This window comes from Aethalodelphis obliquidens, unplaced genomic scaffold, assembly GCF_003676395.1.
Source record: "Aethalodelphis obliquidens isolate GAN/ISIS:26980383/991018 unplaced genomic scaffold, ASM367639v1 scaffold8, whole genome shotgun sequence".
NCBI lineage: Eukaryota > Metazoa > Chordata > Mammalia > Artiodactyla > Delphinidae > Aethalodelphis > Aethalodelphis obliquidens.
Window position 1 is genome coordinate 22,232,064 of NW_020837952.1, and position 23,865 is coordinate 22,255,928.

Genomic DNA, 23,865 nt, shown 5'->3' on the forward strand with positions numbered 1-23,865 from the left:
GTAATTAGTTAAATTAAGATGCGGTCATACTGGGTTATTAAGGGCTATAATCCAAAAATTAGTGTCTTTATAAGAAGAGAAAACCGAGAGAGACACACAAGGAAGATCAGCTTGTGAAAAGGGTGGCAGAGATTGGAGTGACGTGTCTACAAATTGAGGAACACCAAAGATTGCCAGGAACCACCAGAAGCTAGGAGAGAGCCATGGAGCAGATTTTTCCCTCAAAACCTTCAAAAGAAACCAATCCTGCTGAGATCTGGATTTCAGACTTCTAGCCTCTCGAACTATAAGAGAATAAAGTTCTGTTGTTTCAAGACATCAAGTTTGTGGTAGTTTGCTACAACAACTCAGAGAAACTAATACAGCCAGTTAAATGCTGTAATACTGTATCTACAAAGTGATAGAGAAACTCAGAGGAAGAAATGAACTGCTTTTGAGAGAGTTTAGAAGGTGTCAAGTAAGACTTCATAATTATACAGGCTATTGAAAGATGATTGAATCAACCTGTTACACAGAGGAGGAGAAAGTATTCTAGGCTGTGAAAACAGTGCACAAATGTGCAACAGTGTGAATGCATCTCGTATTCAGGAATGGCAAAGCATGCAGTCTGACTGGTAGAGCTGTGAGAGCTATTATTATGTTTATGGATGATGGGCAGATTCTGGAGAGCCAGACTAAGGAAAATATAGTTTAATATGTAGCCAAAGGAAAGGGATAACAAGGTTGTAAGCAAGAAAATAGCATGGTACATTAATGCTTTAGAAGGAATTACTCTGCCTTGGATCTGAACACACCATCTTCTTCCCATTTTAACTCCTTTGGTGCCTGTTTTCATTTCTGCTTTTCTTCCTCACTACCTTTGCTCCTTCCTGGACTTTTATCTAAAGGAAATATTTATTTAAAGCAATTTAAAAGAGTATTTTAAAGCCACAGAATCTTATTGGTATGTTTTAAATCTCCAATTCACTTTACGCTTCTAGCTTTGGAGTCTACATGAGCTACTATATTGAACTAGTCAGTTCCATTTCATAGAAATTATGCAAAAATTAATATTATTTTCTTGGGCTTTAAACCAAAAAAGCTGACATTTATTGTACAGAGGACTTCTTACTCCTCACCACCTTTTTATGGTGGTGAATTACTGCAACCAAAAAATTTAAGGGGCATACTCTGCATCTAATTTCACAACTATAAAATCTATGAAATAGCTATTAATAATCGAGTAATTGGTACTGAAGTATAAAAGATAAACCACAAAACATAATACAAAATATTATAGGGCTTCCCTGGTGGCACAGTGGTTGAGAGTCCGCTTGCTGATGCAGGGGACACGGCTTTGTGCCCCGGTCCTGGAGGATCCCACATGCCGCGGAGCGGCTGGGCCCGTGAGCCATGGCCGCTGGGCCCGTGAGCCATGGCCGCTGAGCCTGCGCGTCCGGAGCCTGTGCTCCGCAACGGGAGAGGCCACAACAGTGAGAGGCCCGCGTACCAGGAAAAAAAAAAAAAAATATATATATATATATATATATATATAATAGTGTTAAATCCCATGAAAGAATAACTGTTGATTTCTCAAATCATATAACCACTGACTCTTGAATTAGAAAAAAGTCATAAAGTTTGTCTTGTTCCATTGTGCAAACAGAAACTAGGGAGACATTCTTGACGTCTCTCTCTGCCTCATTCACTGCATGTAATTAATAGACAATTCCACTTTAATTATGTTCATTTTACTTCATCCCTCTGGCCACTGTTTTAATTAAGATCACAGGTATCTCTGACCTGGATTACTGCAATAACATGCTAAACTGTAGCTCTTCTGAGAAACTTGTACTCATTTTCCCCAGCCCAATCCCCTCTTCAAGTATAAAGGTTTCAGAATAATATTCCCAATTACAAACATGCCTGCCATTACTCTGCTTAAAATCCTTCAAAAGCTCCCCACTACCACCAGAGGAAGACCAGACCTTCTCAACAGAGCTTACCAAGCCTCTGGATCCAACCTCAGCTTCTGTCTCCTGCCCTATCTCCGCATCCCTCACGCAATGCTGTAGCTGTCCTGAATTATTTACAGTATCTTGTACAGGCCTTGCCTTCTTTCCCTTTTAGGACTTTGTTTCAGCTCTTCTCTCTAAAAAGTCTGGCTATTTCCTCCTCTTCATCTTCTGGTACCAACAGAGGCCTATTTCCTCCAGGAAGTCTTTTTCCCACCTTGGCAAGACTACGTTAACTTCTACTGGAGCTCTCCTGACATTGCACTATCATTTCCCTTCTGTTCTCCTCCAGGACACCACAACTCCTTAAAGGCGGGAAATATGCCTTTACCTTGCCACTCGTAAAATGCCTGGTATATAATACATACACATTAGATATTGTTCTAATTAATCACCCTTTATTCATTAGGGATAGAATTACTCCTACAATTTTCTGGACAGTAATCCAAGACCCATACGAAAAATCTCAGGAACAGACAACTTATTTTTTTATGAACATTCTAAATGCTAGAAAGTTCCCTTAAGGTGGGCTATTGTAACCACGCTATCTCCCAAAATAAGCAATGCTTGTCGTAAAGAATAGTGATGATGATGACGATGATGATAATAATATTACAGCTAAAATTTAGAGAACCAGGCACTATGCTGGCTTCTGAACATGACTATGCTCAATCCACCCTTCTAACGATTCCTTGAGTCAGATAAAATTATTATCTCCCCAGTCCAGATGAAAAGAGGGAGGCTTAAAGAAGCAACTTTGTGAAAGTTATACAGCAAGCAAGTGGTACAGTCAGGATTCGAACTCAGCCAACTGAGTTTTAATTCACACCACTTCACTTCGCATTAATTCACTCGCATCTCAAAACCAACTGTCAGCTAGTCCTTCAACTCTTTGGCCTGAAAAAGAGCTGTAGTAAAAATGATATTAATAATAATAATAAAATTAAAAAATAAAAACCTAGTTAACTTTGTTTTAAACTAGTCTCTGAGTTCATCTGTCCATGGAACTCTTTTGAGGGGCAACATCTGTTAACACCCTGAAGAGCTGCAGATCTAGAAAACACACTTTGATACTGGTCCAAGCATGATTATTATCTTAATTCACTGTTAAATTGTATTTGCTTCGGCAGCAGTCACATCACAGTACTGTCACGTACTGGGTCAGTAGCCAACTACAACCCCAAAGATGTTCATCTTATCTGAATCCTATCCAAATCCTACTGCAGTGAGACCCGGGAAGTAAAAATTTTAGTCATTATCTTAAATTATTCCTATCTAAGTTTCAGAACCACTATTTTGGAATAAACTGAGATAACAGTGTTTATTCCTGCCCTGGACTGAATATCCATCTCATTAGAAAATCTCATTTATAAGCCCAGAAGCCCTCTCTTCCTCTGAAGCTTGTTTTCCTGCCTTCTGATCCTTTTATTACCCCATATAACATGGCATGGTATTCTCTGTCAAACTTCCATGTTTGCACACTACTCTGTTAACCTAATCCTTGATTGCTGGGAAAAACTTTATCTCTTGCTCGTTAACTAAAATCTCATCTCCTCTGTATAGGAGACTGGGTCCTTCCCAAATCTGTGTGTCCACACTATACCAATATCTCTATTATAGTGTTAATGCATTATATTGTAACTATGGACATACAGTTGTTCTTTTCCAATAGAATACAAGCATTTTGAAGGTAAATGCCAAATTTTAACCATTGCATTCTCAGTACTAACCTAGTTTTGACCAATAGTTGAAGCTCAATAACTGTCAGCAGAGAGATTCAAAGGCATTTGAAAACTTTCATCTTTGACGCTTCCAGTTTGTTTAGCTGAGAAAAATGTACTAATACCTGGTGACAGCACACTACTTCATCAACCAAGTGATGCAAGCCAAGGTAGAGGAAACACAAAATGTTGTTGACAAAGAAACCTAGCAGTGAAGCACAAAGTCAAGTACTCAAAAGTAAAGTTACCAAGAAATCACCTATATAGAGAAATTTAAGATGAATTAAATCCATGATTAATACATAAATAGAAAAGTGAATGAGTATTGAAAACAATCACTAAATTTTAAAAAAACTAAAGAACTGATAGTATGTACATGTTACAACTAAAAACTGAGCACTGGACTCTCAGGAGAAGGTGAAACAACTAAAGAATCCTGTTTCTGAATTAAGACTAATCCATTTTGAATGTCATTGCAGCCTATTAGTACATTAAAATATATTTGATTTCATTAATTTGCATGAATTTTATATCTCTAGCATTGTACTCCAAATATCAAAGCACAGTCAACACCATTTTGAACCTAAGAATTAAGCATAAGCTCACAAATGTTTCTCCATCATGATACAAATATGATGGTTGTTCAACTTGATGCACCCACTAATCATTTTATATGACCCTCACAGGTCACTCAGGCCTGATAATAAAGTTCCAGCTAAAAAAAAAAAAAGGCTACTTGCTACTTTAGATTCCATTTGCACCAAAAAAGGGCCAGCTAAATCTCTGTTCTGTCCATTTCCTACTCAATTTATATGAAAGATGGGTTTCATTAAGAGTATTTTAATAATTTTCATAATTGCCCTCTCACTGTTCACCCCAAGAGAGAAGCAGGACAATTTAAACAGTAAATCAAACTATAATGATGCATTGTTCTGTTTTCCTAAATAACAATTTTATCCAAATTAATATATTGGGTTGGCCAAAAAATTCATTCGGGTTTTTCCATAACATCTTACTGAAAAATCCGAATGAACTTTTTGGCCAGCCCAATAGTAAGGAAGCTTCCTCTTGCTATGATTACTTTGCCATTGTTTCCAATACAGTTATTACACAATATTCACTTTTAGCAAATGGCATTTTATCCTTAATCAATAAACAGAAATATAAGCAACCCTATACCTGAATTTCTGTTGTATAATTTACAAACACAGATACAAAATTTACAGAAATTCTGAATAATCTGTCCCTTTCATTAAGCCCAATCTGACAAACTACTCAATGAATAATTTTATATTCGTCCAAATTGTTTTTGCTTAAACATAATTCATAAACATGTCTTAAATTTAGAATTAACAATATTATTTGGATATCATGACAATATTATCTAGGATCACTTTATTTTATACAAAAAAATTTGCATTTTATCATTTAGTGAATAACTTTCAAATTCTGGACAAAGTATTGGTGTAAAATAAGAGAATGTCTGTGGTCAAAAGGTGGCATATTTTCGTCACTTGGACTTTCCCCATGGAGACAACTCAAAGGAGAACACCTTCCGTTGCTGAGACTAAATCACATATCACTTGCCAAGAAGGGCTATCTTGACCTTTGCTCCAGTTTTTAAAGATATCAGCAACGTTGTCAGATACATAAAGAATGGCAAAGCTCCAAGATCTGATAGCAAACCCACCAGAGTATTCAAACAGAAAATGAAGATGACACTGAGGTGTCTGCATAGGATTTTCTTAATACATGAACACTGAGGAAATGTCAGATTACAAAGATGTCTCTATCATTATGAGCTTTCAGAAGAAAAGGTCAGTCAACTAACCATAGCAATTATGGAGTACTTTTTTCCCAATATTACCAGAAACTTCTTCTGTTTTGATTCCCATAAAATGCATTCTTTCAAATATTCCAAAAATTATAATGCTGCTTTACATCCCACCACAGGGAAGGAAACACCACCTTTGGATAACTGTCTACTAAAAGAAGGTTGAAGGAAAAGTTTTTCTGTCCTGTATTTGCTGACCTCAAACAATATATAATCTCATTTTCAGATCTTAAAAACCATTCCAAGTATCTTTCACTCTGATTTACCAGTTATTCCTGTGTAAAGCCAACCATGATCTGGTTAATTACATGTGAGAAAAGAATGTTCTATAAAACACATTAACCATCACCAATGGGTTGAACTAGGGCTGCATTTAAAAATTCCAAAGGCAATAAGTCCAATAAAAGTAGAAAAACATATTACAAAAGACACACACACACAAGGATAAAGGGAAAAAACAGGAGGTAAGTGCACAGGCAGGTTAGTTTTGAGGCTTTAAAGGTAGTAGAACAGTAAGATATAGAACTGGTAGAGAAGGCAGCAATGGAAGGATTCATCTGGAGGGGATCTGGAAATAGAGGGAATATCTAAAACAGTGACAATAGGACATGGAAGAGGACAGACCCTACCCCAACTAACATACTTACTGCTTCCCAGAAGCTAAAATCTGTGCACCTAACGTTAAACCCAACCCAGACTAAGCAATCAAGATTGAATGCGAAGAGCACCAGGGGTCAGAAGATCTAAATTCTAGCCCTGCTACTGTCACTAACTAGCCAAGGCTATGAACAAGCCAGCTGCTTTTTCTGTGAGTTGAGGTAACTGTGTCAGGTGATCACCAGTTTCCTTCCAATTCTAAGTCTCATGCACACTAGAAGTCTGTTTTATATACCAATCTCATTCAAAGAGTATATATTATATATATAAATATACACATGCACACATACAAATTAATATCCTCAATCAAAACTTTAAGCAATACTCCCATGAGTCTCTTCCTTCATTTATCCATATAAAAATTTTATAAACATATACAAACCCTGAGTGTGTATCTACAGTATGCCAGTGAATATATGTTTTTATGTAAATATGTATATACTGAAATAGAAAAACTATTTTTTCCCAAAAGAGAAATATGGTGCTCTATATAATACCTACATATATTTCTCTTGAAATAGTCTTCATTAATGAGTACATTAAAATACAAGCTTATGAAGTGTGCTAGACAGCATACCATTCTCTATGCTTACTCTGATAGAGTGAGCTGTGAAAGAGATTAGGACTAAATAATTTGACACTATTTTGTAAACACTTCAATGTGTTAGGCATACCTGTAAATCCTCAAGTGAGTAAGACTTTCCCTTCTGTATAAGATACGGGAAGGGGAAAACGCTGGTGTCTTTGACAAGGCTCTATTCAAATGGAAATAAAACTGAGATTATCTAATCAGTTATCCTTGTGGGTGGATGGGTATACACCTGCACTGAATCTTAGACTTAGGAAATGACAGAGCCGATCATCTTTATGGGTTTCATGACAGAGCCACAGCAAAATGACTTCCTGAGATCAATATGTGGTTGAGAGAAAGCTGTTTTCAATGGAAACAAGAAGCTAGGAGCTAACCTGTTTCTATGGTAACCAGAGCAGCAGTTACCCAACAGCTGTAGGGAAAAAGAAGGGCAGAAAGTTAAAATGCAAAAAACAAAAGAAATCCATACTAGTTTACCCTATTAGGGTGATGGTCCCTAGAGTACAATTAAAACCAGTGCAGACATACTGTTCCCCCCACCCAAGGGATTTTTAGCAATCACTATCCTTATTTTTCCTCCAAACCTCAAAATCTTAGAGCTGGAAGGAAGTTTGGATACTTATCTAGTCCAGTGTGTCATCCCCATTTTTTTCTTTCAGAATAAGGCTGAAGGATATCAAGACTCAAGAAGATGAAGTAAATTCTTTAAGGTCACACAGCTAGTTGTGAAATCAAGGTTAGTGCCTAGGTCTCATGGATTCCAACTCAGGCATTTTTCCAATGCTGTTTCCATATATTCTCTACTTCTAGTCTCTTCTCCTCCCAACACCCACATTTTAGTCACTTTCTGAGAAAATATTGACTACAGAGTATTAAAATTAATCACCACCCTTCAACCTATGAGAAAAGCAAAAAAGCAATGCTATCCTGTCATTAAAAAAAAAAAATCTTGACTGCTCTTCCAAAAGAAAAGCCCTTCATACGTCAAAAAGAATTGAATTAAGTTTATATCATATATTGATGGTTATTGTTTAGATTATGTTGCCACTCTATATTTCCTTATGGAGATCTGTTTTTATATGTTATCAGTCCTTTAGTGTCCTTTACTATTTCATTCAGATATACTTTAAAGGTTGCCATAATAAAAAGGATGAATGACTCAGAATTTGAAAAATATATGAGATCTAAAAACTGCATTTACTTTATTTGCAGTAGTAAAAATAAATAGTAATGATACATATTTCTAATGGGAAAGGTTGACCTGCGTTTCTTTATAAACCTACACATTTCCTTGTTTTCAGTTGCTTTGAAAATAAGCTTCTTGACAGAGAAGAAAAATTTCCTTGACTCTCATTTAGTATTGTTAACTCAGTTCTACAGATGAACTCTTGGGAAAATATAACAGAAAAAAGTCATACCTAATCTGTCCAGCTATTCACCTTTGGCATGCCTAATGCCCCAGCAATGGATCAGATCACCTAGTTTGTGATAAAATACACTACTGAAAATACAATTCTATTAGAGTTACCTATTTTTTTAAAATTATATGTTGAATGAGGCACTCTCTGATCTTATCCAATGCTCAGAATATAAGAATAAAATTAATTTGTGAACTATACAATTAGTGGCCTGGAAAAGGTCAAAGGACACTTAGATGCTTATACAGCAAATGCAAACACACCAGACTATTACACCAAACTCTTTTTAGGGGCCTGAAGTTTGGATTTGCATTGTCATATGGTTGGTCATAACTTGTAATTAAAATGCAAGGGATGAAGACACTCGACCACACTGCAAATAATTCAGTTGTTTGGTATATGTACATCGTTTAACATATTCTTCAATAATGCTGCAGAAAGAGAGTGTATAAATCACTTTGAAAAACAGAAAAATCAAGATTGAAAAAGCCTAACATTTTCACATAATAAAATAAAGACTAGCAATACCTTAAGACCATCATTTCTTTTTTTTTTTTTTTGGTCACCCCCTGCAGCTTGTGGGATGTTAGTTCCCCAACCAGGGATTGAACCCTGGGCCCTCTGCAGTGAAAGCACGGGCGTCTTAACCAGTGGACCGCCAGGGAATTTCTGAGACCATCATTTCTAGATGGAATATTTTCCTGCACATCTAGGCAATATTTCTATGTGAGATTTTTTTTTGAGGAAAACATCTATAATATTTCTGGAATTTTGTTTGTTGTTATTTTGTTGCATTTTTAATTGAATAGATAATGTTTTAGGAGATATCTTATTATAAATAGAGTGGCGAGCTTATTGAGGGCAAAGCACTATATCTTCTCGTGCATTCCCAGTAGCTTACATAGCTTCTGGTACAGTGACTGCATAATCAGTATTCACTGACTAAATAAACATTCTAAAATTTTAATAATTAAGAGCAATATTTTATAAACAAGCTATATTTGACCATTAATTCTTTTAACTGGAGCAAGGCTCACAAAACAAGAATTAATACACTTTCTTTCTTTAATCTTAATATATGACTCAAATTGTCTTTGCCTTATTATGATTTTTTAAAATTAAACGTTACACTTAAAGCTAGCAAATAGCTACTTAGATAATTTCTCTCCTGTTTTGTTTGGTGCTTTGAGGTAGAGGAAAAAATGGCCCATAGAAAGTAAATTACATATTTGCAATTCTGAATCCAATTCTAGATATTTAAGTTTAAATTTTAATAGTTTTAAGGAGTATATTTTAGTAATGCTGTGGAAATAAACAATTTAAAATACTAATAAAGTATATTTTCAAGATTATAAAAATGGTGGATTCACTATCATAATCCAAGTATAGTCAGGATTATCTGCATATAGTGGTATACAGATAAAGGTCTGGAGAACATATACGAAGTGATCCAGACCCACACCAAAAAGCCAACATCTTAAATATGGTTCTATGGCAGTTTTTTTGTTTTGTTTTGTTTTTCTTTTCTAAAATTCTCTTTGAGAGTAAAAAAAAAAAAAAAAAAAAAGGTCTATCAGGTAATCAAAGATACACATGCTGCCAAGGAAGGGCCACACTCTAGACCAGAACCTAATTCAATCACTTTCCCTCCTTCCCCCAAAAAATAAGTGAAAAGAAGAGGGAGATCTAATATAACCACTCTTAGCTCTGTAATATTGGGAAATTTTGTGCTTATATTATCTTTCAAACTTCTAAAAAATCTAGAAGTTCTATTAAAGAATTTCTGCCTGGTGCCTGTTCACTTACTATTATATGCCTTCATAGGAAAGCGCATACAAGCTTCATTTCCTTCTAAAACTTAGACATTAAATTGGAAATACACAATGCAGAACATTTTTACAAAAACATCTATGCCTCCTTGTTTTTTACTATTTGTAAGTATCACTCAATGGCATCAACGGAATAATCTCACCTTTTCTTTCCTGATCTCATTTTCTGAACAACAGGTTTCCATGACAACTTATATTTAAATTTTTATAAATTTCTATTTTGGAATACTATTCTTAAGGATACAATTCATAAATGAAAAGTATAAACTTATTTACCAAGTTAACCTGAACAATTTAGACCTCTCAAATATGTATTTACATCATAAATTAAAAGTAATAGAGGAGGGGGAAATGCCAACCAAAACAAAAGGCAAAAATACAATGTTGTAGAATTCAATTAATTATCCAGTTCCTATCACTCTTGTTTCAGTCTGCCACTTTAGATCATAAAAGTTAGAAATTAAACATGTCTATTATAAAATTGAGCCAATCTCCTCAATGTTGGGAAAGGATAAGGACAATGTTGAAACAGGTGTAACAAATTGAAAATAGAATTTGGACAGTTAAAATTGTTCATCTCAAGTATATCAATAAAAGATGAACTAATGTAAAATGAAAAGTAAGAGGGCTTATAAAAGTTAAATACTTCTATTAAGAATGAGACTTGTGACAGTAAGACCACAGCTAAAACAAACCACTTGATAATTGATTTTATGTCTCCTAGAATCATGTCCATGCAAAATATAATTTCATCCAGTGACCTCCCAATGTAATTCTATTTATCAAAGTAGTCAGATAACATTGTCTGTCAATCATCTGAACTAAAAGTGTCCATATAAAAATATTAAATCACATTTAAATAGAATGGTGACTTCTGAGTATTCTTCAGGCAACCCCTAATAATTTGAAAAGGGATTTTCTTGAAGACAAGTCCCACAAATGTTAGCCAATCTGAACAAAAAGGAAAACATTACATATCAACTGGTCAATAAAAATGGAAAGTTAAAACAGGCTTCATTTTAAGAAAACTGGAATCCCATATTTGCACTCTAATGTTGGGTGGTACAGCCAAAGACCTGGAAAAATATATATATATACACACATATGTCATAGATGACCTTTCAAAGTTAGAATTCTAGTGACTGTCCTATGCTGCATTAAATCTCAAGAGCAACACTATATGCAGAGATTTCACAAGCCAGACAGTCAGTTATAATCAGTGGTTGTGGTGGAAAGGGCCTGGGGGGGATGTCATGAGACCTCCAGCATAATTTTGGCTCTGCTAATAACTCGCTGTATGACCTTGGCCCTCACTTAGTATCTGCAGTCTTCATTTTCCTCATCTACAAAATACAGGGTCCTCACGAGGTGATCTCAAAGAAATTTTCCAGGTCTATGATTCTGAGCTGATTCTGCTTCTAATGGCTCTTTGACCTTGTATTAATCTCTAATCTATCTGTGTTCTTTTCCTCACCTAAAAGGGATGCAGGTCAAATCCTTAATATTACTACAATGAAATCTTAGTAAGATTTAAAAAAAAACTATTTTCAGTTCAATAGTCTAGCCATTGACCAATAATCAATAGAATCAATTACCATAGCAATAATAAAAACTGAACATCTTAAAGTTTTTGCTGTGCAACCTGGTCTACAATAAAATGTATTCTATTATTATGAGGAAAGATAATAAAACTTCCTGTCTTTTTTTGTACCACATAAAATAAGAAAATTATAGGATGAGTCTGAAAACAAATGCAGATTATCTTTTTAGCTGCCAAGTGGAAAGAGCACTGTAGCACTCGGCTGAAATCCAAAACAACAGAGGTAAGGGTCATGAGTCTATGATTTAACTTAAATAAATAATATGCACTTTTTTTCCCCTGAATGCCAACTCTTGCTGAATTTATAGAATGGTCTTAGAAGGAAGATTTCAGAGTTGAAGTTAGTAATTCTACATTCAAATATGAGAACATGGGCATACTAGAATTTATGTATGCATTTAAATACCAGATCCCATAAAGTAGCAATGCTTTAAATTGTCTCTTTGATATTCTATTTCAAATTGAAAACAAAACATATCCTCAGACTTCTACTAAAGTGGTATCAGAAGCACATCTTCTGACATGTTATCAGCTGCACAACATCTCAGATGCAGAGACTTCTGACATTCAGGGAAACACAATAATGAGGATATAGCCAAAGTTAAGCTGGGAGAATTCCCATTCTGCCCAAGGGGAATCTTTTCTGGGTGTCAGAAGCAAACCAGACACATGCAGTTACAAAGATTAAACTAAATACAGTACTCTGTTCTCACATATAATTAAAAACCATTCACATACTGTATAATTTTGGGTTGTTTATATTTCTTTTCTTTCCTTTAAAACTAGAGAAACCATTATTAGTTACTTTTATAATCTCTTCATTGGGATTTTGAAGAATTAATCGTGGGTATCAAGGACTAAATTTAAACTGTCACTCAAGCTAAAGACTGAAAAGAAAAATTGAGGATGGGATCACAATCTATAGAGTATAATAAAGTTGCCTACAATCTAAATTACCCAGTCTTTAATTTAGAGACTCCCACTAAACCAGGATCACCAAAGTGACCAATTGGCGTTCAACCTGTAGAAAACACAGATACAGCACAAGGGGAAAGGCATCAGACTCCAAAATTCACTGTGCAGGTGGGCTATCCCGTCAACTCACGGGGACAAGCAAACCCAGCACTGCTCTCTCTTGGAAGGACACAGGCGCAAACAACATTCGGGAGATTTTCACAAAATGAACCTCCTGGCACACCCTCTCCCGGCCCAACCACGGACATATATTCCATTTCTCCTCTACTGTCCTCAGATTAGATCCCTAATTGGAGCCACTGCTCTGGGGGAGTCAGGTGCGCAGCAGTGTGAGGTCTCACTGTAAAGGTCCAATAGTGATGACCAGAAGGCCTGAAGGGCCATCCGAGCTAAAGAAAACGTTGGAACAAGAGTTAGAAAAAGAAACTCAACAGAAAGTGTGATAGCGGTTTCAGAACAGGGGTCCGGACAGACTCGCCCAGAGTAGCCGACATTTGCCCTTTCGGTCCCATCTGCTGAAGTAAATCTCAGTTGCAGTTGAGGAGGAGAGGAGGGGGATGCTGGGGGGCGGGGGGTAGGGAGCAGGGAGGATCGGGGCCAGAGTCCCTGAGTTTACCCTGCACGGGAGGGGCCCCTCGTCTCCTGGTTAGGGAACCCTGTTCTCTTCTCCCCCTGCCCCCATCCCAGAGGCCTCGGCGGAAAAGAACAGGAAGTTGCGGAAGGAGTTGGGAGAAGTTGGCGCAGCAGGGAAGGGGGCGACTCTGGCCTTACCCTGGCGGCTCTGGACGAGTAGGGGTCCTCAAAGAGGGCCCACATGCGGGGCTGCAGCCTCCTCCAGCGGCCGGACTTGCCGTCGGGGCCCCCCAGGCCCGCGGCGTCCTCGATGCCAAGCCTCTTGGCCGCCAGGTCCTCGTCGTCGCCAGGGTCGCCGCCGATGAGGTCGGGGGTCTCGAAGATGTCGAGCGCCTCTTCGGCGTCGCGGTGTTGCCGGTAAGTCATCCAGCAGCAGGGCTCCACGTCGGTCTCGTCGATGCCCCAGAAGGCCAGCTCCTCCTCGAACAGCGGCCCGCACACGTCGGCGGGGCAGTGCAGCTTGCCGGTGCGGTAGTAGTTGAGCACATAGGCGAAGACGCCCGGGTGCCGGTCGAAGAAGAACTCGCGGCTGCCCCGGGGGTAGTCGCCGCCGCCGCGGACGCTGCAGTTGCCCGCGCCGCCCTCGAAGCAGCCGCCCGGCCCGGGGGACAGCGGGGGCGGTCGCGGCGGCGGCGGCGAGAGCGTAGGGGGCGACGGCTGCAGCTTGTCGCCCGCCGCCTTCAGGCAGTCGCCCTGGGGCTCGGAGGCGGCGAGAAGGGCCAGGCGCGTCCCGGGCAGGGTCTTGAGGGTGCTGCGGTAGGTTTCGTGCCGAGTGCCCCCGACATTGAGGATCACCCTCTCGTTGTTCTCGATCTTGCCCATCTCTGTGCCTTAGACATGACTGGGGGGAGGCGAACACAGCACCAAGTTAAAGATCTCGGCCGGCGGAGCCGCGCTGTGACTCCCACCCCCACTCCCAGCCCGAGAGTCCCAAGATGCAGGGTTGACAGAAAGGCGAGGGGCAAAGGGCCCTCCCAGGATGAGTTTGGCGCCCAGCCCTGTCCCCGCCCCAAGCATCATACCTTTCCCAGGTTTCTAGAGAACTGAGGAGATAGCAGTCCGAATCTTCCTTGACCTTCCTTGACACCTTTTACCCGCCTCACACCTTTCTCCCTCTGCTCTGTCTCCTTCATCTTTTCACCCTTCACCCTCTCTGCCCTCTGTCCTCTCTCAAGTCTCACCTGTTCCCAGCCCCTAACTCTCCCCCTCTCTCTCTCCCCAAACCCCTTATCTTTCCCTCCTAAGTCCTCCCCTCCCCCTCTCCCCACCCCCCGTCCTCTCCCAGTGCCCCGTCCCTTTCCTCCCTCATAGTCCGAGACCCTCTCCCTCCTACCCTCTCCGGGAGGCTGTTCCCTTAGGCAGGGAGTTCTCTCTGCCCAGGCAACTTGGCAGTGTTGGGTGAGAGACCCCCAGACTGGGCGGCGAGCCCCCACTAAACGCGTACTCTCGGTGAACTCTGGACAGCCTGCTGTTGCCGGCTCGCGGGGAGTGCCCCTTGCGCGACCTCTACTCCCCTTCCCGGGCCAGGCAAATAGACTGAACGCGGAAGTCAGAGCAAAAAAAAAGTCCCTGCTGGTGCCTTTCACCAGGGAGACCTCTCCCAAATTTCCTGATCCAATTTCCTTTTCACATTACTGCTATTGTTGAAATTATTATTACTTGGGAAAGGAAACTACTGACTAGGATCCATTTTGGGGAGCAGAAGTGATCAGTGCATCCCACCCCATCCCCCTTTCCCAAGAAATGCAAACGTCTTGCGGGCGGAGGGGTGCTTTCTAGGAGGAGCGAGGCCCGGGGAAAAGCTGCTGGAGGCACACCCCCTGCATCCCCGAGCTGGGAGTCCTGGCTGACAGTGTCCCCGTTTCCGATCTCCCAGCCACCTCTCCCCTGGGCTTCACCTCTCCAATCCTACTGCGGAACGGAGGGGGGATGCCTGCCTTGCAGGGTCAGCACGCCCTTCCCGGCAAATCAGCCCCTTGCCCTCCCGCCTCTAAGTACCTTAACGAGACCGAGAGAAAAGTGGTTCTGCTATGGTGTCCGAGTGGACGAGGTGCTCCGGGCAGCCGGACGGAGTCCCGACACCCAGCCGAGCCGCCCTTCTCCAGCGAGAAACTACTTGTTGGCGTTTTTCGGGTTCAGGTGGCTGGGCCGCTTCCCGTGGCGCTGGGCTCGCGGAGACAGCCCCCGCCGGCCGCGCACCGCGCCACCCGCCCTCATTGTGCGAGCTGCTGTGGGCTCGCTCCGCGCCAACCTCGGCGCCCAGAGTCACCATCGCGCGGGGCCGGGCGGACCATGGAGCTCGGGGCGGGTCCAGCCGACGCTCCGCGACCCAGCCGGGAGCCGGCAGAGCAGCCGGCCTTGGCTGCCGCGGAGCTGACCCGAGGTCCGGAGAGCTCACCCACTCGAAGGTGAGACCACCCGGCTCCGACTTGGACCTGCAGGTCTCGCTTCTCCCCGCTAAGCAGCCGCTGCTGGAGCTGTCCCTTCCCCGCCGCTCGCCTTCAGCCCCCGCCGCCAAAGCCCAGAGCTCAGGGAACGGTGGGTGGTGGGTGGACCTGGGGAAGCTCTGTTGTACCAACCAGGTTCCTCTATTTTTCTTCAGTGAAGCTGTATTCCCACCCTCTCTGGAGCGTCTGTCTGCCTTATTTACACCCCACTGTCTACACCCTTTCTCTTCCTGCTGCCGCACCCCTCCCAACAAGTGAGAGAGAAAATCTAAGACAAAGTGCATTTTTTTTTTCTTAATGGCAGCTGAAGGGAGAGAGCTCTACTTACAGGTGACAAGTGTGTCCGGTTTCTCGCGTCTTATCCATGGCTCTGGCTTGTTCTTTTCAGTGAAATGTAGGTCTCCAGTCACCACATCATGGTTATATAAAACAAAACAAGTTTTAAAAGTTTATTCCAGGAACATAATGCTCTAGCAAGTAAAAATTCAGGTTTATCAGAAGCTAAAAAGACAAGCTACAGATATCCAAGTAACGAAGCAATGATCTCTTTAGCCAATTTCTCCCTTTCTCAAATTTTTATTGCACCTTGTATTAGTTTGCTAGGGCTGTCATAAAAAGCACCACAAACTGGATTATTTAAACAGCAGAAATTTATTATCTCACAGTTCTGGAAGCTAGAAGTTCCAGATTAAGGTGTTGTCGGGGTTGGTTCCTTCTGAGGGTTGTGAGAAATGGACCTCTTCAAGGCCTTTCTCCTTGGCTTATAGATGGCTGTCTTCTCTCTGTGTCTCTTTACATCATTTTTCCTTTATGCATGCCTGTCTCTGTGAACAAATTTCTCCTTTATATACGAACACTAGTCGTATAGGATTAGGTGCCACCTTAATTAATTTCATTTTAACTTGACACCTCTGTAAAGACCTTATCTCCAAATAAGATGGCATTCTGAGGTACTGGAGGTTAGGACTCCCACGTCTCTTTTTGGGGGGAGGGGAGGTTTGAGGGGAAGGCTGAGACATAGAGCAGCCCATATCAGACCTTACCACCAATGGATTATGTGTTTCTGTGTCTGTGTGTGTATTTCTAGAAAGAAAAGAAAGGAAGGAAGGGAGAGACCATAGTCCATGGAGATAGATTGATAGGCTTGAACTTGAAGTCCATGGAGTAGGTAAAACACCAGGTTTTATGTAGGAGGAAGTCTCTTTGAAAAACAGATACTGATATTGACATTATGGAAAGAGCAAGAGTTGTGAGTTACTAATGAAAAAGTTTTAGCAATATACAGGGCTGCAAGGCAGGCAATTAAATATAAACAATTCACTAAAGAAAACTACCTGTTATGACAGTAAATAACTAAACAAACTACAAAGTCTTTGGAAGGCCACTAATGTCTAGGAAACTAATGCAAGAGAATATGGTAAGTATACCTTTATAAGAAATTTACTAACAATATGACAGTAAATGTGTAATAATAACCTACCTAACCTTGTGAAAATATAAATTTTACTAACAAAAAAAATGTAAAGCTTAAATACTGAGGGAATGATTCTAGTTTTGCACAGTCACTGAGGCATTTCTAAAAGTAGCAGTGATAGTAAATTCCATTGCCAGAAAATTTACAAAGAAAAATTATGTTCAGATTCTAACATGCATTCTCATATTGTCTAGATAGTTCCTTATATAGCTTAATGTAAATTCAATAGGGAGAAAAAGGCATATGGTTTGCTTTAAAATAAATTAGTAATAGTAAGTGTAGTAGCAGCAGCATTTATAATTATAGATAGCATTTAGTGAGAGCTTACTATGTGCAAAATGCTTTACATAAATTACCCCTGTTAATTTAAATGGAGGAAGTATTTACACTAAATTACAAGACTTCCAGAAAGATAACTCCTACAGATGGCAGGAATCAGTAATTAAAGCTTTTAGCTTGATAATGTTAAGTTTGTATTAGAAAGGCTCCATATAGAAACCAAAAGAAAAGTGAAAAATAATGCAAAGGACTCATGGGGGGAAAGGAGAAAACAAAGATCTAACGAATCAAGTTGAGTCTGAGGTTATATAAGCTCTCTGGAAATAATCGCAATGGCAAAAGGATCATCTTTTAGAAGAATTCAGAATTTTCTTGTGATTCATAAAGAAATAGATGTGAAATTAGAGAAGATTTTGGATAAATTTGAAAATAAGAATGTGGGAAGGTAAAAGGATGAGATGTCCTTATCAATGGAGAATTGATAAATGAAACAGTGAATGAAATAACAGTCTCGCATTTTTTTTTTCCTGGTCATTATAAGAGGGGAAGATCCTAAGACAAATATCCAGGCTTCATTATATAAGACAGGAGAGAACAGAAAACCCCTCCAGCTAACTAACTCCATTGATCCTGCTGTAAAACACACATAAAAGTGTGTGGGACGGCGGGGAAGCAAACCTTTGAAAGATGGCAATGGAAAACTGAGAAGGAAAAAACAGTTGTGGTTTCCTTTGTTGGTCTGTGTAGAGCAAGGATTTAAAAGATGTATGGACATTACCTCTTGCAGAGAAGCAATTGAAATACTGCTTCCTTTATATCCTTGAGTCAGCATCACAGAAGGCTACAGAAACTGTGCTACATCACCACCAGAAATGTGGATTGATCTCATAAAGCCACATTGTGACTGTCAGAATGACATACTTGTCAAATGTTAACACTTTAACAAATTAACTCTTTTAAAGTCCAGTATAATGATTATTTAAATATTATTCACCTTCAGAAAGCAACATATTCATAAGCAAAATTTCTCTGCAGTAGATTTTTAAGATGGCCAGAAGTTCCCATCCCCTCCTTTAGGTATGCCCCTTTGTAATGTGATTTTGCATCTGCTCCCATTAAGTCTGTTTCTCCAGCCCTTGAATCTATACAGGCTTTGTAACTTGCTTTGGCCAATAGAAAAAGTGCAAGTGATTTTTGTACCAGTTCAAAGCCTTGGCTTCAGAAGGTCTTGTGTGCTTCTGCTCTCTCTCTTTCTTGGAACCCTACCCTAGTGCTACAAGAACAAGCCTTAGCTGGCCTGCTTGATGATGAGAGACATATATACCATCACACACACACCCGGCCACACACACACCACACACACACACACACACCTCTTTGGTACAAAGAAAAATAGTACTAGAAAACAAGTAAGAGGACATAATACAATAAGGATTTAAAAGAAATAAACCCCTAAAAGATATAAAGCACCCTGCACCAACAGCTAAAACTTCTCATCTCTGCCCCTGGAGGATACCCAGCTAATCTCCAGAAGTAGAACTGCCTTGCCCTTATACATGTGTCCAGAAGAGCTGTCCAGCTGAACCAAGCCCAGATGCACTGACCCACAGAATCAAGAACTAAAGAAAAGACTATGTAGAGACTATTAAGTTTTGGAATGGTTTGTTATACAAGCTGATTCATCCTCTAAGGTCCCTTCATCTGAAAAGTAAAAAACGAGCCTACTTACCTGACCTCTTAACAATAACTAACATTTATATCATGTATTGTGAATTCTAAAAAAACTAACAATATATGATATACATTTTCTTAAACGATAACTTTTTGAGAGGTAATATTTTACGGTGGTTGATTCCACAGGCCTTGGAGACAGATAAAATGGAGTTTATCTTCTGAGTGTCACTCGCTAGATGTCTGACCTAGAGAAAATTACCCATCTCCTTGAGCCTCAATTTTCTCTTCTATAGAATGAGGAAGATGACACTATAGTTACTATGGGAATTAAATGGCATAAGGCCAATAAAACACTTAAAAAGTTTCTGGCATATTTTAAGCATCTATGAATAGTAACTTTCACTGTCAAATGAGGACGAAGTCTCACCCCAAAATCACATAGTTACTAATTGGCAGAAGCAGGACCATAACCCGTATTTTCTGATGGCAATCCTAACTCTTATCTGTTATAGCACACTGCCTTGCTGAGAGGTCAAAACTAGCTCAAATATTGAATAGTCCATAACGATGTAATGAAACCAAAACTCTAGAATCTTTGCAATATGTCTGTATTCTTATCAAATTATTTTAATTTAAAAATATATGTATTAACCATCTTTTAATGACCTAGTTTATGCAATACCCTTTTTTTTTACTATCCAACATAGTTACTTGTGACAATTATGATAAGATAGACCTAAATACAAAGAATTCATGGATTACTAGTTTTACAACTTGGTCGTTTAATTTGTAAGAAATACATATTTGCATTGGTTATCAAGAGTCAGAGGCTCTGCATAAATACTCAGCATAACAACATAGACATTTAGCCAATTTGAGCTTACTGTATGCTTATAAAATTAATGTGCAAGAGTGCTAAGAAAAGGCATTTAGAAAGGATGAGAAAAATTTCCCACTAATATAGGATCATGTTGACTGATGACCATTAAAAGCAAGAGTTGAAAATAGCCTCTTGTTATGAAAAATTCTGGGTCATAGTCCTCTGTGCCAACCATTCATTTAAATAGATGATGATAGATAGATAGATAGATAGGTAGGTAGGTAGATAGGTAGGTAAGCTTTGGTAAATGGAACAGCCCGTTATTCACGCTGCACTACTTGATGTCATTTTAACTTACAAATGGGTCAATTTGCAGTAGTTTCTCCTAGAGTAACCAACTGTTTTACTGCTAAGGGTTAAATTATTGGCAGGTGCACTTTACTTCCTATTGTCCTTGTTCCTCAATAGGTCATGGATGCTAGATAAGATATTTCATTAAAATTTTATAATCTGTATTTTTAGTACTTTCCTGCCTTCTCCTGCTAATTATTTCATATCTGTATGGCTTACTCTACTACGTTGTATACATTTATAGATTCCCTCTCTTTATATGTTCTCCCTCTCCCCGGGCTGGAGAGTTCTATGCTTTAAAGTGCATCAGACTCCCCTAAGAAGCCTTTCAAAATGCAAGTCTCCACCCTGAGATTTTGATTCAGTTGGTTTGGTCTGCACCAGTTTCTGCAGTTGGAAATCTGTGGGGGTTTTTTTGATTTTTTTTTTTTTGTTTGTTTGTTTTTAATTATTTTATTTTATTTATTTATTTTTGGCTGCATTGGGTCTTTGTTGCTGCGCGCGGTCTCTCTCCAGCTGCGGGAAGCGGGGGCTACTCTTCGTTGCGGTGCACGGGCCTCTGACTGCGGTGGCCTCTCTCGCTGCAGAGCACGGGCTCTAGGCGCACAGGCTCAGTAGCTGTGGCTCGCGCGCTCTAGAGCACAGGCTCGGTAGTTGTGGCGCACGGGCTTACCTGCTCCGCGGCATGTGGGATCCTCCCGGACCAGGGCTCGAACCCGTGTCCCCTGCATTGGCAGGCGGACTCCCAACCACTGCGCCACCAGGAAAGCCCGGAAATCTGTGTTTTTAAAAAGCATCCTACACTTTATGAAATGTCCCTAGGAAGCTGTATGGAAGTGAATGTTTATAAATATGTAACAAGAAATTAGCTGAACATTGCATCTGCAGAATATATTAGAGAGGACTGGAGCAGGAAGGGAACTAACATTTATTAAGGACAAACTATAGACATATATATGTATTATTTTATTAGTATTACAGTAAGTCTAAGAAGCAAGTGTTGAAACACTTATTTTCTTCACATTAGGCCAGGGATTGTCAGAGTGATTAAGGAAAGAGAATTGTTAGCAACTGCAGTAGTCAAAACAATTTTAAGTACTTAAGAGCAAAATAAAAGGCCAAGAGCTTTAGATGTAACTCATTTGATCCTCAACCTATGATTTTACCAGCATTTTACTGATAAGGAGACTGAGATTTCGTAATTTTAAAATAACTTGTCACATGACTAATAAGACACAGATGGTAACTTTCAAACACACAGGCAATTAATCTCAATGCTTGTGTCCTAGTCAGAGAATAAATAGTAGAGCCGTGATTTGAATATATGTAGAACCATGATTTGAATAGGAAATAGAAGAAAATAGACATAACAAAAAATAAATACCATATTTGAAGTATACCAATTGTATAGTGAATTGAAAACCCATTATCACAGTATCTCAGAGCTGTATCTCTTCCTTCTGTTTAATAAACAGCATACGAAAAAAAAGCAGAAATCAAAGTAGGGAAGTAAACCAGATTTTTAAGAAGGACTTTGTTTGGATTTATTTAATACAAGAGGAGAAGAATGGAAATGATGAGTCACAAATATTGTTTTGCAAAAGGTCGGAAATAATCTGGTGGGTTTCCCCAGGAAATAAAAGTATGAGCTCAAAGAATGAGGAAAGCTGAAAGAGACTTGCAATAAGACTAAAGCAAATATAAGCACACCATTTTAGCTTCATTATTTAGAAATAGAACTAGACAGGTAGGAAAACAGGCTTCTGAAAAGCTACCATATTCAGGTTTCAAACAGAATTGAGTGAAGTAAAAATAATATCAGGGCAAAGGAGCAGTTCTAAAAAGGAACCAGACAGAGACAAATATTATTGAAATTCTTCTTTAACCAGAGCATGGAAACCTGCTTTTCAATTTATTTTTATTTTTTTTTAAAGAAATGGAACTATGGGATAGCATAGAATATCATGCAATTTTGGGAACAGAGGTGAAAAATAGTTTAAAACTCCATATGAATTAGCATGACAAAATAACCTCTCAGAGAAAATGTTATGCCCCATACTGAAACACACAGTTAATTGTTTCCAAGAGATATAAAACACGTTTCAAATTTCTATCAAGAAAAAAAAAGAAAAACACGCATCAATTTTAACTCCGTAGTATGATATATAATCTTTAAAAGTCCAGCATTCTCTGAATGTCCTGAATCTTTTTTTATTGCCATAATTAAATTTGCACATTTAGTTAAATAGATTTAAGAGCATCTTTAGTTGATTTCATTTCATTACTGTGATGGGTGACACATTTATTAATGAAATATTAAACCAAGAGAATACTCACAATACATATTCCTCCCTAACCCTAAAGGCAATACTTTCTACTTTTACTAGTAGTCATTTCAATTATTTTGTCCCCTTTTAGGCAATGACCAAAAAAAAAAAAGTATTAGGCAGTAGAACCAACTTAGAAAGCATAGTTGTGGGGGCTTCCCGGGTGGCGCAGTGTTTGAGAGTCCGCCTGCCGATGCAGGGGACACGGGTTCGTGCCCCGGTCCGGGAAGATTCCACATGCCGCGGAGCGGCTGGGCCCGTGAGCCATGGCCGCTGAGCCTGCGCGTCCGGAGCCTGTGCTCCGCAGCGGGAGAGGCCACAACAGTGAGAGGCCCGCGTACTGCAAAAAAAAAAAAAAAAAAAAAAAAAAAGAAAGCAAGCAAGCATAGTGGTGGACAATAACTAAAAATAAAAAAATTGTCCCAAAGGCCTTGCAAACACAATACCTAGAACTAAACTCATCATCCATTATCTTCAATCCCCAATTCAGCTTTTCCAACTTCCTCCTGAAATCTATGAGTGGTATTGATATGCTCAAGCTAAAAACTTGGAAAATAAACATTCATGACTCAATCCCTTTCTATCTCACATCCAAGATCAACTCTGTCACCATGTTCAAAAAATTCTTTCTCCTAAGCAGGTTTCATGTCTGCTCACTTCCTTCCATTCTTAACTGTCCAGGCAGTCACCATGTGTTATCTGCATAATATCCACAGCTCCCTAACAGAGCTCTCTGCCCTCAGTATTGATACCAAAAAAAAAAAAAAAAAAAAAAAAAAAAAAATCTATTCTGCTTATTGCAGTCAAAATGGTCTTTCAGAGAATAAAGACACTCATGATGCCCTGCCCTATTTTATTACTTACCAATGGCTATTTCTTGCAATTAGGATAAACCCAAGTTCCTTAAGATGTCCCTGTCCATCTCACCTGGGTCATTTCTTTCTGACGCTTTCTCCTTCTTCGAACTACCTCAGGATAATTCTCAGATACCATTCCTTTTTCTTAGAACCTTCCCATCTCTCCTCGCATGTCTAACTGCTACTCAACCTTCAGATCTCAGTTTAAACATTATTATCTCCTCACAGGCTTCCTCAGTCCTCTAAAATATGTTGTGTTCTGTGGATTCAGTACTATGCATATGCACATAGCATGCTTTATTTTCTCTATCGGGACACTTAGAAGTCAGAATTGCAATTACTTGTTTAATTGCTTATCTCCCATGCTAGACTATAAGGGCTGA

General features: G+C 39.4%; 1 protein-coding gene across 4 annotated transcripts in view; it reads right to left on the reverse strand.

The window, feature by feature from the left end:
- KCNC2 (potassium voltage-gated channel subfamily C member 2) overlaps positions 1-15,931 on the reverse strand; it is a 198,456-nt gene extending 182,525 nt beyond the window's left edge. For 2 of the 4 annotated variants that reach the window (XM_027107058.1, XM_027107057.1), the window contains exons 1-2: positions 15,252-15,797; positions 13,392-14,094 (exon numbers count right to left, since the gene is read on the reverse strand). In XM_027107058.1, the coding sequence (XP_026962859.1) occupies positions 13,392-14,075 (684 nt within the window). In that variant the 5' untranslated portion in view covers positions 14,076-14,094; positions 15,252-15,797. Of the gene's footprint in view, positions 1-13,391; positions 14,095-15,251; positions 15,800-15,832 lie in introns of those variants that run through there. The other 2 variants (XM_027107056.1, XM_027107055.1) reach the window with 2 other exon arrangements.
- Positions 15,932-23,865: the final 7,934 nt, after the last annotated feature.